Below are 16,650 nucleotides of genomic sequence, written 5' to 3' on the forward strand. Positions count from 1 at the left end.
TAAAAAAAAAAAAAAAAACATACTGTAAGTAGCAATAAAATATTCAATTCTAAGCAGCATGTCTTGAAACAGAAATATGTTGCTTACTACATAATGAACCAACTCCATCTGGCTGTCAGTTTGTATTGTATTCACAAACAGAGCAGGACATAACAATAGGCCTAATGAAAGTACCATGACGGGATCAAGAAGCAATCAGATCATTCAGTACAGATGACATGAGAGTTTGCTTTCAGTTACTCACCTTGATGAATAAAGCTGAATGATGATGATACACATAGGAAACACAATAACGTCCACATAGGATGCAATGATCAGTAGTGTGTGTATAAGTATGTGTATGTGTGTGTGTGTGTGTGTGCACGTGCGTGCGCCCCCTGCGTGCTTGTGTCCCCACCCAGTTGACAGGAAGTGACAGACACCTCTAAAATATGAATGACGGTAGAGTCTTGCCTGTTCCCTCTATCTGTACCTCCCTTCTACCCCGACTGGACTCCATTCTGAATACTTCCTGCCTCAATAACACTGGCAGAGAGAGAGACCGAGGCCGCCCCCACAAGGGCCATTTGTGTTCTGCTTTGACTCCATTTCTCAACAGGCAACGGATTTACCCAGACTCCTTTAATGGAGCTTAATGAATCATTTGCAGGGAGCCAATAATGAATCATGTCGGCTGAGGCTCTCTTCGGAGTCCCGGGGTTTGCTCGGGTTGGCTTTCCTCTGCGCCGCGCTGGCTGATTTTAAATGTAGCCTCATGCTCGTCAAATACTGTCTAAATTACTTTTAGAGTAAAATTACTCTAATAATTTTTTAATAATTGTCTTCGAGTAAATGGCTCACTTTAGGACTTATTAAGAGGCTGATAATTCCTGCTTGTTACTTTGTCTGCCAGACTTTGTCTTCAAACGGGTAAAAAGTGAACTGGCCTGTAGGCTTCTAACTTCAGGGGCAAAGGGGCATTCTGGGATCATTTTGATCTCATGGACGGTCAGTTATTGCATCCACACCATACATGTAAGTGTTGTTTAATTTCTCCAGTTCCATCCTATCAAACTGGTAAAAGGTTAACTTGGCCTGTAGGACTCTAACTTCAGCATTTCAATGACAGACTGAAAGCAGCGGCTTCATTGCTGAAATGCGGGCTGTTTCGAGACCTAGTTTCCCTAATTTGTTTGCGGTGCATGAATCCAACCTGAAAGCATGTCTCTTAGCATTTTTTTTGTGTTTCAATTTACTCCTAGTATTTGGCAGCTGAAAATGATATGCAGTGTTGTCCTGAGGCAAAGCCAGGCCCAGCTTAACCACAGCGAGCCCCACTACACTCTCAGAGCGAATGAGGAGCTAGCTGACGCGTAGGGAGACCCAACAGCTGTTTCCTTGGATGGCTGTTAGCTTGTCTCTCGCCCTGTCTGGGAAGCTCAGCTCATTTCGCCTCCATTTCGGCGCGGTAATTGTGCGACGTGGCTCCATTACCGAAACCAAAAAGGCAGAACCCGGAAGCTAGAAACACCCCCACAACCCCTCTCAGTGGACTTGTGGTAGCGTTGACTCGAATGAACGCTTGTACGTGCTCCTCATGCTTGCCTGGAGCCAAACCTGAGGGTCCAATTTGATTTGCAGTCCTGCTCCTCGATTTAACCGCAAGCAGGTTTTGGCAAAGCAGGCCCCAGACGGCAGCACATTTACTAGGAAATGGCTCACTTCCTCACCCTCTAGTGCTTCAGCTGGGCACGTTTAGTGCTTCAGGATGCCTTTTCAGTTGAATACTCTGTGTCTCACTCCGAACAGGCTTTACTGGTAGAGTAGCAGTTTGAGAACCAACATCCAATGATGTTGGGGAACCATTACAACCAAGTTTGGTGTTTCTAATTGGCTACACAGTTTCACAAGAACAGAGAGGTACTGCCTGAATCTGTCCAATAAGTTTTTCGTTTTTACCAAACAGGTCAAAGTAGAGCACTAGATATTTAAAATATATATATATACAGTGCCTTGCGAAAGTATTCGGCCCCCTTGAACTTTGCGACCTTTTTCCACATTTCAGGCTTCAAACATAAAGATATAAAACTGTAATTTTTTGTGAAGAATCAACAACAAGTGGGACACAATCATGAAGTGGAACGACATTTATTGGATATTTCAAACTTTTTTAACAAATCAAAAACTGAAAAATTGGGCGTGCAAAATTATTCAGCCCCCTTAAGTTAATACTTTGTAGCACCACCTTTTGCTGCGATTACAGCTGTCGCTTGGGGTATGTCTCTATCAGTTTTGCACATCGAGAGACTGAAATTTTTTCCCATTCCTCCTTGCAAAACAGCTCGAGCTCAGTGAGGTTGGATGGAGAGGATTTGTGAACAGCAGTTTTCAGTTCTTTCCACAGATTCTCGATTGGATTCAGGTCTGGACTTTGACTTGGCCATTCTAACACCTGGATATGTTTATTTTTGAACCATTCCATTGTAGATTTTGCTTTATGTTTTGGATCATTGTCTTGTTGGAAGACAAATCTCCGTCCCAGTCTCAGGTCTTTAGCAGACTCCATCAGGTTTTCTTCCAGAATGGTCATGTATTTGGCTCCATCCATCTTCCCATCAATTTTAACCATCTTCCCTGTCCCTGCTGAAGAAAAGCAGGCCCAAACAATGATGCTGCCACCACCATGTTTGACAGTGGGCATGGTGTGTTCAGGGTGATGAGCTGTGTTGCTTTTACGCCAAACATAACGTTTTGCATTGTTGCCAAAAAGTTCAATTTTGGTTTCATCTGACCAGAGCACCTTCTTCCGCATGTTTGGTGTGTCTCCCAGGTGGCTTGTGGTAAACTTTAAATTACACTTTTTATGGATATCTTTAAGAAATGGCTTTCTTCTTGCCAGTCTTCCATAAAGGCCAGATTTGTGCAATATACGACTGATTGTTGTCCTATGGACAGAGTCTCCCACCTCAGCTGTAGATCTCTGCAGTTCATCCAGAGTGATCATGGGCCTCTTGGCTGCATCTCTGATCAGTCTTCTCCTTGTATGAGCTGAAAGTTTAGAGGGATGGCCAGGTCTTGGTAGATTTGCAGTGGTCTGATACTCCTTCCATTTCAATATTATCGCTAGCACAGTGCTCCTTGGGATGTTTAAAGCTTGGGAAATCTTTTTGTATCCAAATCCGGCTTTAAACTTCTTCACAACAGTATCTCGGACCTGCCTGGTGTGTTCCTTGTTCTTCATGATGCTCTCTGCGCTTTTGACGGACCTCTTAGACTATCACAGTGCAGGTGCAGTTATACAGAGACTTGATTACACACAGGTGGATTGTATTTATCATCATTAGTCATTTAGGTCAACATTGGATCATTCAGAGATCCTCACTGAACTTCTGGAGAGAGTTTGCTGCACTGAAAGTAAAGGGGCTGAATAATTTTGCACGCCCAATTTTTCAGTTTTTGATTTGTTCAAAAAGTTTGAAATATCCAATAAATGTCGTTCCACTTCATGATTGTGTCCCACTTGTTGTTGATTCTTCACCAAAAAATACAGTTTTATATCTTTATGTTTGAAGCCTGAAATGTGGCAAAAGGTCGCAAAGTTCAAGGGGGCCGAATACTTTCGCAAGGCACTGTATATATATATATATATATATATATATATACATATATATATATATATATATATATATATATATATATATATATTTCACCTTTATTTAACCAGGTAGGCTAGTTGAGAAAAAGTTCTCATTTACAACTGCGACCTGGCCAAGATAAAGCAAAGCAGTGCAACAAAAACAACAACACAGAGTTACACATGGGATAAACAAACATACAGTCAATAATACAATAGAACAAGTCTATATACAATGTGTGCAAATGAGGTAGGATAAGGGAGGTAAAGGCAATAAATAGGCCATGGTGACGAAATAATTACAATATAGCTATTAAACACTGGAGTGATAGATGTGCAGAAGATGAGTGTGCAAGTAGAGATACTGGGGTGCAAAGGAGCTAAACAAATAAAATAAATAACCCTATGGGGATGAGGTAGGCAGATAGATGGGCTATTTACAGATGAGCTATGTACAGGTGCAGTGATCCCTGAGCTGCTCTGACAGCTGGTGCTTAAAGCTAGCGAGGGAGATATGAGTCTCCAGCTTCAGTGATTTGTGCAGTGCGTTCCAGTCGTATAGGGACGACGGGGTGACATTTGGGACTCATTTTATTACTTAACGATATGACTTTTTATCGCTCACACAATTGGGCTGTTTTATCACCCTTCTAACATGCTGGGATTATTTGTGTGCATCCTTAAATGTCCCCTACACACTGTAGCAGGGAACAAGGGGAACATCATTTAATTGTCATGCTGCTCAAAGACACAGGAGTCTCCGTTTTTTTGAAGGCATGTCACCTTTCCGGGCACACTCTAGCACACTTTGTCAATGCCTTGTGACGGCGTGCCTCCTGAAATGCTCATGACGACGTGTTTTAGCTGGATGGAAAGGCGATGAAATGCATTCAAACTGTACGAGACGTCTTTCAACGTTTCTTGCTCCAGGAGAGCCTTCGATGTGTCCTCCTCCTTTATATGGTCTGCTTAGATTACTGTGTAAGACGTGTCGTGCTTTTCAATTGGTGGATCAATCAGCAGCTTATCCCACAGGTCAATGAACTAGCAGCTGCTGTACAAGAGCGCTGTGTAACGTTAACACAAGCATTAGTTATCCATACCGTTTTCAGTCCCTCGACCCTTTCGGGCATCTGTTGTTTTGTTCCTTTTGACTTACCGTGGGCTACGGGAGCCACCGTACGTACCTTGGATAAAATGTGTGGTTATGCCAGCTCACGAACGTGAGGAGGTCAGAGTTGTAGCTGATAACAAAGAACCAAGTTGTAGCCATTTTTTTATAAAGAACCAAGTTTTGTTCGTCCTACATAACAGCATCAGTACCCGTCCTAACCTCTCCCTCTCCGTCCGTCAGGTGACCACCCTGGTGAACACCAGCAACAAAGGGCCCAGCAGTAAGAAAAAGGGGCGCTCCAAGAAGGCCCACGTGCTGGCCCTGTCCGTGGAGCAGGCCACTCAGAACTTCCTGGAGAAGGGCGAGCAGATCGCCAAGAACAGCCACGATCTCAAGGAGGAGCTCATTCTCGCCGTGGAGGACGTCCGCAAGCAAGGTATGTCTGCACTGGGACACCATACCATGTTGTACTCTTGTGTTTAGAGATATATGAATCCATTAAATGGGACGACAAGATGAAGAGAGCCCAATGTACTCACAGGGACACCATACTTGTACTCTTCTGGTGCATACAGTCCATGGAATGTGACAGCAAGCTCTCCAGAGCCCAGTGTGTATTCTGGTTCCCATCCGAAACTGCTGTAACATTATGTATTAGGAGCTTGAAAGGCGCCTGCATCCTTCCACCCCCTTTGGAGCTCTTCCCATTTATGTTTCAGAAGAACTTGGAGAACTAAAGGGAGTATCCCAGCTTGAATATTCCCCCATGTATGTACTTTTATTTCCTTCAAACACAAAAAGAGTCCTACTTTTGAATGATATTTTCTCTCTCTGAGCTTTAAGTCACCTTGTCCGTCTGTAAACCTGGCTTTATCATGCTCTAACTGTCTCGCTTCCACACACGCTCGCATACCCTAGCCCCATGTTAAAACCCTCAGCGTTGTGTGGAGTCTGAAAGCTTAGTCTGACTCTGGTGTATTTCTAAGCCTCTTGCCCAGGTGGGTCCCAGCAGGGGCCCTCAATGAAAAAGCACCTAGCATCGGTAGCGATCTCTCTCTCTCTCTCTCTCTCTCTCTGTCTCTCTCTCTCTCTCTCTCTCTCTCTCTCTCTCTCTCTCTCTCTCTCTCTCTCTCTCTCTCTCTCTCTCTCTCTCTCTCTCTCTCTGTCTCTCTCTCTCTCTCTCTCTCTCTCTCTCTGTCTCTCTCTCTCTCTCTCTCTCTCTCTCTCTCTCTCTCTCTCTGTCTCTCTCCCTCTCTGTCTCTCTCTTTCTCTGCATGAAAATTCCCTTCCTTCTTTTCCTCACTTCAATCCCAACAAACAATGTCTGGAGTCAGGCAAATTGCGTCACTCTTCAAGCATACACTTAGCAATCATCGTAGGCAATTTACCGCGGTAGCTATCAAGCTGTGGAGGAGAAGGTGTTGTGTTTGAACTCAGACCCTGCTTATCAGTCTTGTGATATGTTTTTAACTTGGAAATGAATTAGGCTAGATTCCCTTGCTGAATAAAATGTCAGTACAGAATAGCGTAAGTGTACTATTTTACAGCAGGCTATCTGCTTCAGAGTACAGTTTTTGCATTCTTTAATTTCATCGTTTAGGGCTCACTGGACCCAAGCAGACATATCATTTTCCATTTGAATACCTGTCAGGTTTTTCCATAACTCAGTTATTTACTGTCATTACATTTGACAGGGGGCCCTTCTTCAGGAAGTTGGCACTATCCCCCTCTTCTATTGGAGCAGACCATCGTTAAATAGTCCCCAATAGCCGCCCCCCGCCCAGTACCCTGCACTAAAAAATATGCGTTGGGTGTGTAACCCATGAGGTCGTCCACCCACGCAGCCATCGGCATCAATAAACAAGGGATATTGTCTAAATGAGACACATTTACTAGTCCTTAAAAACAGCCCTATAACCAAACACATTACAAAACCACTCTTCCTTGTGTTTTGATGTGTAGAATTACACACTGTAGCCTATTGTTTTATACGTTTTTACTTTCCTAAAATAATAATTGTCCACCTCACGGTTCAGCTGTCAGAGATTTGAGCACTAAATGCACCAACAATAATAACAATGGTATACTGTAATAACAATGAAAAAATAAAATATTATAAATTTTATTACAATTTATTTTTTTCAAAATTGCATCCTACCTGAATAGCGAGTTGCTATTGGCCGTGCCAACATTTTTCACATCTTTGTCCACTACAATATTGAAACTTGTTTATGTGGAGGACATTCCCCTTGTAGGCGTTTTACTATGGGCATACTCTTTAACTTTCGTTTTACTATGATGAAAAAGGCCTCCATCTTCACAAACAGTGGCCCAAGGCTCCTCTCTCACTCTCTCCTCAGCAGGGTGCATGTTAGGCAGTGGGCAAGGAGTGAGAGAATGATGCTGAAGCGTTGAAATCCGGATATACTGTATGATGTGCAGCCCTGGGCAATTTTATTTAGCTGCTTTTAATACATTTTATCGGCCAAAAGCTGGCAATTACCGGGCTAACGGAAACTCTGGTCCAATGTTACAGTGCCTTCAGAAAGTATTCATACCCCTTGACTTATTCCACAGTTTACTGTGTTACAGCCTGAATTCAAAATGAATTAAATATATATTTTTCTCTCCCCATCTACACACAATACCTCATTATGTAATCTTTGCAAATGTATTGAAAATGATATACAGAAGTATCTAATTTACATATGTATTCACACCCTGGAGTCAATACTTTTTAGAATCACCTTTGACAGCGATTACAGCTGTGAATTTTTCTGGGTAAGTCTCTAAGAGCTTATCACACCTAGATTATGCAACATTAGCAAGCAAAACTAAAGCAGGAAGCACCGGTGACTCGGTCAATAAAAAAGTGGTCAGATGAAGCAGATGCTAAACTACAGGACTGTTTTGCCCTCAGAGACTGGTATATGTTCCGGGATTCATCCAATGGCATTGAGGAGTACCTCACATAGTCACTGGCTTCATCAATAAGTGCATTGATGACGTCATCCCCACAGTGACTGTACACACATACCCCAAACAGAAGCCATGGATTACAGGCAACATCCGCACTGAGCTAAAGGGTAGAGCTGCCACTTTAACTTCTGGATGCACCCATCCCGTTAGCGGGATCATTTTCGTCAACCACCGCTGAATTGCACAGCGCCAAATTCAAATTAAATTACTCAAAATATTTAGTTTTCATGAATTCACAAGTGCAATATAGCAAAACACAGCTTAGCTTGTTGTTAATCCACCTGGCGTGTCAGATTTCAATAAAGCTTTTCGGCGAAAGCATACCAAGCGTTTATGTAAGGACATCTCTCTCAGTAGACAAAAATATTACAAACAGCTAGCAGCCAAGTAGATTGGTCAGAAAAGCAATAAATTAAATTGCTTACCTTTGATGATCTTCGGATGTTTGCACTCACGAGACTCCCAGTTACACAATAAATGTTCCTTTTGTTCCATAAAGATTATTTTTATATCCAAAATACCTCCATTTGGTTGGCGCGTTATGTTCAGAAATCCACAGGCTCGAGCGGTCACGACATCGCAGACGAAAATTCCAAATAGTATCCGTAATGTTCGTAGAAACATGTCAAACGTTTTTTATAATCAATCCTTAGGTTGTTTTTACAATATATAATCGATAATATATCAACCGGGACTGTAGCTTCTTCAATAGGAGAGAGAGTGAAAATGGCTGCTCCAAGCTGTTGCGCATGCAAAACGCTGCTGGCACCCAGCCATACAATGACGCGATGTGATCTTTCTCGCTAATTTTTCAAAATACAAGCCTGAAACTATGTCTAAAGACTGTTCACACTATGGGGAAGCCATATGAAAAGGAATCTGGTTGATATTCCTTTAAATGGAGCAAAGGCAGGCTATGGAACATGGATCTTTCAAAATAGAAGCCTGTTCCGGATTGGATTTTCCTCAAGTTTTCGCCTGCAATATCAGTTCTGTTATACTCACAGACAATATTTTTGACAGTTTCGGAAATGTTAAAGTGTTCTCTATCCTAATCAGACAATTATAGCCTCGCTATTGTTATTTTACTGCTGCTCTGTTACTGTTATTTTAAATGTTTTACTGCATTGTTGGTTAAGGGCTTGGAAGCTGTAAGGTCTACCTACACGTGTTGTATTCGGTGTGTGTGACAAATAAAATTGGATTTGATTTGATTTGCCCGTTATTCTTTTCAAAATTCTTTGAGCTCTGTCAAATTAGTTGTTGATCATTGCTAGAAAACCATTTTCAGGTCTTGCGATAGATTTGCAAGTAGATTTAAGCAACATCTCTAACTCGGCGACTCAGGAACATTCAGTGTCTTCTTGGTAAGCAATTCCTGTGTAGATTTTCCGTTGTGTTTTAGGTTATTGTCCTGCTGTAAGGTGAATTCATCTCCCAGTGTCTGGTGGAAAGCAGACTGAACCAGGTTTTCCTCTATGATTTTGCCTGTACTTATCTACATTCCGTTTATTTTTTATTCTGAAAAACTCCCCTGTTGTTAACGATTACATTTTTTGCTGTTTAACTTTATTGCCTTGTTGCAAACAGGATGCATGTATTGGAATATTTGTATTCTGTTCAGGCTTCTTTCTTTTCACTCTGTCATTTAGGTTCGTATTGAGGAGTAACAACAATGTTGTAGTCACAGCCATTATACTCTGTAACTGTTTTAAAGTCACCATTGGCATCATGGTGTAATCCCTGAACGGTTTCCTTGCACTCCAGCAACTGAGTTGGGAAGAACGCCTGTATCTTTGTAGTGACTGGGTCTATTAATACACCATCCAAAATCGAATTAATAACTTCACCATGCTTAAAGGGTTATTCAATGTCTGCTTTTTAATGGATGCCCCATCTACCTCTTTGCGAGGCATTGGAAAACCTCCCTGGTCTTTGTGGTAGAACCTGTGTTTGAAATGTACTGCTCAATTGAGCTTGCAAGTAGATAGTGAGAAATAGTAGGCCTAATATTACATGATTAAATCTGTGAAATTAATCATTAGGCCTAATATTACATAATTAAATCTATGAAAGGAATCAGTAGGTCTAATATTACATAATTAAATCTGTGAAATGAATCAGTAGGCCTAATATTACATAATTAAATCTGTGAAATGAATCAGTAGGCCTAATATTACATAATTAAATCTGTGAAATGAATCAGTAGGCCTAATATTACATAATTAAATCTGTGAAATGAATCAGTAGGCCTAATATTACATAATTAAATCTGTGAAATGAATCAGTAGGCTTAATATTACATAATTATATCTGTGAAATGAATCAGTAGGCCTAATATTACATAATTAAATCTGTGAAATGAATCAGTAGGCCTAATACTACAAAATTAAATCTGTGAAATAATCCCCCCACCAAGCGGTTTACAGGCATTTTACACTATTCTGCATTTTTGCCATATATTTTCTCATCTTCAATCGGTTAAATCACATTGATCAAACGTTTTCATTCAGTTACAAAAGTGACAGTCATGGCTGAGCCCCATATGCAAGCACACCATGGCCGCTCCGCGGTTACAATGTAGCCAAGCTGTCGATATCTGCCTATGCACCAAATGAAGAAGCACAGAATATCTGTGTCTTGATAAAAACAGCTCTGCTTGCAGGCCCGGCTAAACAAGGGGGCAAAAGGGGCTTAGCCCCTTCAGCTGAAACATGTGCCACCGCAGTTTTAGTTTTATGTCCCTATATAAAATACTCCAAACTGCTGTATAATTTGACCTTCAAGAAGATAGAGGATGCTTCCCAAATGGAACCCAGTTCAGTCCCTGGTCAAAAATAGTGCACTATATAGGGAATAGGGTGCCATTTGGGAAACGTCTTAATTGGTTTAATTGGCTCAACACTTTGCCCTGGCCAGACCCAATAACATCCAATCCAAAATGTTCACAAATTAATGGTTTGGTCTGGTGCCCTTGAAACGAAGTGGCATTTTCCTCCCCTGCCCTTCAAAAGACAGTAAACAGCAAAGAGTAAATATGAGTTATTTGAAAGTGTGTTTGAAGCCCAGAGGTGAAAACAACATATTTTTCATTTGCTCTTGCACACTCTATCGCCTCCCCCTGCGTCTCATTTGGGTGGTGCTGGATTTGTCCAAGCCGGTCTAGTCGGAACCCTCTCCGTTCTATGCAAATCAGATTCTATACATACAACTTTCTCAAAATTCACAGGCTTTCCAGAAATTCCTGTTGAATTATTTTTGAAATCAGGAGTGAATAAGCAGGAAATATACAGGAAATGCACTACCGTCGTTGTAGCCTTGCCTCTATTGCCGACCAACCATTTTACACACACATCCTTGGCCCCATTACAAACTGTCACGCCCTGGTCTTAGTATTTTGTGTTTTCTTTATTATTTTGGTCAGGCCAGGGTGTGACATGGGTTATTTATGTGGTGTGTTTTGTCTAGGGTTTTTTTGTAGGTTATGGGATTGTGGTTAGTGGAGTTGTCTAGGAAAGTCTATGGTTGCCTAGAGTAGTTCTCAATCAGAGGCAGGTGTTTATCGTTGTCTCTGATTGGGAACCATATTTAGGCAGCCATATTCTTTGAGTGTTTTGTGGGTGATTGTTCCTGTCTCTGTGTTTGTTTGCACCAGATAGGGCTGGTTTGGTTTTTCACATTACATTTAGTGTTTTTGTATTGTTCGTTATCATCTTTATTAAAGATGTTTAATAATAACCACGCTGCATTTTGGTCCTCCTCTCTTTCACCGGAAGAAAACCTTAACACAAACTTACCCAAGCCTAGCATGACTGCTGACTTTTCTATCCAAGGAAATACTGTATTGCTTTGTTTTGGTGTTTGGTTTACTTTAAAGTGTTTGGAATTTAAGTACAATGACTCATCATATGCAGACTCAAACCCTCTAAATCACACTAAAGTTTTGGGGAACGTTTTACCGAGCGTGGACTGTCGTTTGGCTTTCCGATATCCCAAAATCTCATTTCCCAGTGGTTAAGCGCTCGGCGGGTCAGAGTAATGGGGCGATCAGACGTTCCCTCTCTCTCCTGATGGATTAGAAGCAGAAGGAGACGTGTGTGCACTTGTGTAAGAGAGGGAAAGAGTCGTACTTTCCTCTGATTGATACCCATTAAGCTCGGGCCCTGGCCCTGGTTTTGGAGAATGCAACGATCCTGAGATGTTTACTTCACAGTCGCGCGACATTAATGCTTTGATTGTCCGTGGGCGGTAGCAGTGTCGGAACACCATATAGGCTGTAGAGGCTTGTGGAAGGGCCGTGATTCCATCATTTGTAAACCGGTCACGCCGAAAGCCTGTGGGCCCAATACAACCCTCGCCGATCTCCAACGTGTATCACTACGCCTCATCAAATAGTGCTCTGTTATCTATCGTCTTGGGAACGTTTCTTTTCAGGATGGCAAATGCCACCTATAAAGTCACTTATAGTTGTTTTCCTGCCTGCAAGTCAAGTCCCCTTCAACGGCTGAATGGAGTTCAATGAGCCCTGGCTCGAAGGTGATGTTTTCCTCCGTTTGGAATTGGATTGTACTGCATGTTCAATACTCAGATCAGCAGAAAGAGAAGTGGTGGCTTACCACCGGCAGCTGTTGCACACACATTCATCATCCATCCGGCTCTCACCTCTACAGTTTCCTCACATTTCATAGTGTGCACTGCAGACAGACTTGACACTGTTGGCGCGGAGCCATTCCAGATCCATGAAATGGATCAGTGGCACACATGGCCGTGCAATTCCTCACTGAGCTTTGATCAAAGTTTCCACTTGTGCCCTTGTTAAGCCATGGGTGAGGGAGAAAGAGTGTGAATGAGAGAACTGGAATTGAAGGAACACTGACATGGAGAAAGAGGGAGTGGACAGACGAGCCTTAGAGAGCGGGCTGTGTGTGTGTCTTTATGTGTTTAACATGTGAATGAGTGTGTGTGGGTGTCCCACGTGTGTGTGTGTGTGTCCCACATGTGTGTGAGTGTGTGTTTAACGTGTTAGTGAGTGGGTGTGTGTTTGCGTGTGCATTTGTGTGTATGCATGTATGTGTGTGTGTGTGTGTGTGGATTTCTTCCCATTTTATTGTGTTACAAAGTGGGATTCAAATGGATAGAAAATACTCTGTAATGTCAAAGTGGAAGATTGTCAACTACAAAGACCAGGGAGCTTTTCGAAAGCCTCATAAAGAAGGAGAGTGATTGGTAGATTGGAAACAATAACAAATCAGACATTGGATATCTCTATAAAGCATGTCCAAGTTTATAATTAAGATGTGGTTTATGTATTAAACCACCCAGACACATCAAAAGTTACAGTTGTCCGATTGAAACTGCTCAGGGATGTTACCATGAGGCCATTCGTGATTTTAAAACAGTAACAGAGGTCAATGGCTGTGATGGGAGAAATCTGAGTATGGATCAACAACATTGCAGTGACTTCACAATAATGATCTGAATGACAGAGTAAAAAGAAGACTGCAAAACATATTCCCAAACATGCGTCTTGGCATTAAAGAAATACTGCAAGTAAAACACAGCAAATGAATACACTTTCTGGCCTAAATGCAAATCCTTATGTTTGGGGCAAATCCAACACAACACATCACTGAGTAAAACTCTTAATATTTTCAAGCATGGTGGTGGCTGCATCATGTTATGGGTATACTTGTCATCGGCAAGGACTAGTGAGTTTTGTAGGATGAAAAAATGGAATAGAGCTAAGCACAGGCTCTCCCAGTCGCTGGTGTAAAACAGGCTGAAGCTAAATCTGCTTGTTTTCTTTACACCAGAGACGGGGAGTGGAATTCACCTTTCAGCAGCAACCAACAACTCAAGGCCAAATCTACACTGGAGTTGCATACCAAGAAGACGGTGAATGTTCCTGAGTGGCCAAGATACAGTTTTGACTTAAATGTTCTTGAAAATCTATGGCAAGACTTGAACATTTCTGCCATTTCTGATCCCTAACATCTTGACAGAGCTTGAAGAATTTTGTAAATAATAACAGGCAAATATTTCACAATCCAGATGTGCAAATCTCTTATAGACTTACTCAATAAGACTCACACAACTTTGTTGACATCAAATGACAATGAAATACATTTTAATAACATTTTGTAACAATAAAATGTGAAGAAATCTAAGGGATCTGAATACTTTTGCATTGCACTGTACAGTTGAAAGTCGTACGTTTACATACACCTTAGCCAAATACATTTAAACTCAGTTTTTCACAAATCCTGACATTTATTCCCAGTAAAAAAATCCCTGTCTTACATCAGTTAGGTTCACCACTTTATTTTAAGACTGTGAAATGTCAGAATAATAGAGAGAATTATTTATTTCAGCTTTTATTTCTTTCATCACATTCCCAGTGGGTCAGAAGTTTACATACACTCAATTAGTATTTGGTAGCATTGCCTTTAAATTGTTTAACTTGAGTCAAACATTTCGGGTTGCCTTCCACAAGCTTCCCACAATAAGTTGGGTGAATTTTGGCCCATTCCTCCTGACAGAGCTGGTGTAACTGAGTCAGGTTTGTAGGCCTCCTTGCTCGCACACACTTTTTCAGTTCTGCCCACAAATTTTCTATAGGATTGAGGTCAGCACTTTGTGATGGCCACTCCAATACCTTGACTTTGTTGTCCTTGGGCCATTTTGCCACAACTTTGGAAGTATGCTTGGGGTCATTGTCCATTTGGAAGTCCCATTTGCGACCAAGCTTTATCTTCCTGACTGATGTCTTGAGATGTTGCTTCAATATATCCACATAATTTTAATTCCTCATGATGCCATCTATTTTGTGAAGTGCACCAGTCCCCCCTACAGCAAAGCTCCCCCACAACATGATGCTGCCACCCCCATGCTTCACGGTTGGGATGGTGATCTTCGGCTTGCAAGCCTCCCCAATTTTCCTCCAAACATAACGATGGTCATTATGGCCAAACATTTCTATTTTTGTTTCATCAGACCAAAAAGTACGATCTTTGTCCCCATGTGCAGTTGCAAACCGTAGTCTGGCTTTTTTATGGCGGTTTTGGAGCAGTGGCTTCTTCCTAGCTAAGCGGCCTTTCAGGTTGTGTCGATATAGGACTCGTTTTACTGTGGATATAGATACTTTTGTGCCTGTTTCCTCCAGCATCTTCACAAGTTCCTTTGCTGTTGTTCTTGGATTGATTTGCACTTTTCGCACCAAAGTACGATCATCTCTAGGAGACAGAACACGTCTCCTTCCTGAACGGTATGACGGCTGCGTGGTTCCATGGTGTTTATACTTGCGTACTATTGTTTGTACAGATGAATGTGGTACCTTCAGGCGTTTGGAAATTGCTCCCAAGGATGAAGCAGACTTGTGGAGGTCATCAATTTATTTTCTGAGGTCTTGGCTGATTTATTTTGATTTTCCCATGATGTCAAGCAAAGAGCCACTGAGTTTGAAGGTAGGCCTTGAAATACATCCACAGGTACACCTCCAATTGACTGAAAGTATGTCAATTAGCCTATCAGAAGCTTCTAAAGCCATGACATAATTTTCGGGAATTTTCCAAGCTGTTTAAAGGCACAGTCAACTAAGTGTATGTACACTTCTGACCCACTGGAATTGTGATACAGTGAATTATAAGTGAAATAATCTGTCTGTAAACAATTGTTGGAAAAATTACTTGTGTCATGCACGAAGTAGATGTCCTAACCGACTTGCCAAAACTATAGTTTGTTAATGAGAAAATGTCAACTGTATGTGTGCCTGTGGGTGCCTTGAATATGTATGTGTGTGTTCACACTTGACCTTTCACTGTTAATGGGAAAGCTCTCTCCTCGTGAGGAAACAAATCAATCAGACTGAATCCCTGGCTGCCAATGAGACTAGGAAGAACTAGCTATCTGACCATGTGCTATAGGACAGGACAGCAGACCCAGTCACACCCCAGTGGGGGGGAACAGAAATCTCTACAATCCACATCACATCATGTCCCATTATAAGGTATAGACTACAGCAGGGTGTATGCGTCCCAAATGTGCCCGAGTGAAAAGTAGTGCACTATAAAGGGGATGGAGTGCCATTTGGGATGCGGACAGTGAGAGAGGATATTGCTGACACTGACAGGGCACTATTTTAGGAGATTAGAGTCGTAAATGGTGTCTGATTCTCTATTCGATGACTAATTCATGACAGTAACAGTCCTTTATTGAAGGATCAACCACTACTTTGAATGTACGTTTGTTTGTGTCTTTTGAAGTTATATAGTCACGAGGAACAGTGTCAAGAACTACCATACGTGGAGCTTTTAAACTGAAAGCCCACTTCCAGTTCACCCGTTTTAGGTTCACACTGCCTGAAGATCATAGTGGCATTTTATTTGTTTTGCGTCTGGAGTAAAAGTGAAAAGATGGTTAATGTTCTCACTCTGTTTTTATGGAGGATTCCGACTGGCAAATGGAACAGGAGCCAGCAGGAGTACTGTGTGGAAAGAGACGTCCTTGCCAATAAAGCCTTTAAGCTGAAGGTTATTTTAACAGTGTGCAGCTCGAGCCCCCATCAAACCTATAATCTTGTCTATAACCCTCTGAGTCCTATCGTCCAATCGTCTCCTCTATCGCCTCTCATCTCCTCCTGATTAAATTATGGAAGCTGATTTCAGACTGCGGGGATTCACTAAGCCCACCAAACTGTCACTGTCACACACGCACACACGTACACTCACATACACACGTACACACACACATACACACTGCCTCGTCACCGGTTATGATGACTCACTTAAAAGTGTTTGTGTGTGTGTGTGTGTGTGTGTGTGTGTGTGCTTGCTTCTCTGTGTATGATCTATGGATTTATCTGTACTTTTTATCAGGTGACATAAGCCACTGATGCCCCCCCTTGGGCTTTAAGGAGAGGCAGTCAATGTAATCAGTCTGTGGTTTA

General features: G+C 41.9%; 1 protein-coding gene across 3 annotated transcripts in view; it reads left to right on the forward strand.

Annotated features, from left to right (window-relative positions):
• LOC110497517 (catenin alpha-2) overlaps positions 1-16,650 on the forward strand; it is a 652,111-nt gene that overhangs the window by 116,489 nt on the left and 518,972 nt on the right. For all 3 annotated transcript variants that reach the window (XM_036954442.2, XM_090210736.1, XM_036954443.2), the window contains exon 3: positions 4,968-5,163. In XM_036954442.2, the coding sequence (XP_036810337.1) occupies positions 4,968-5,163 (196 nt within the window). The remainder of the gene's footprint in view (positions 1-4,967; positions 5,164-16,650) is intronic.

This window comes from Oncorhynchus mykiss, chromosome 19 (assembly GCF_057628025.1).
Source record: "Oncorhynchus mykiss isolate SJ-2025 chromosome 19, ASM5762802v1, whole genome shotgun sequence".
NCBI lineage: Eukaryota > Metazoa > Chordata > Actinopteri > Salmoniformes > Salmonidae > Oncorhynchus > Oncorhynchus mykiss.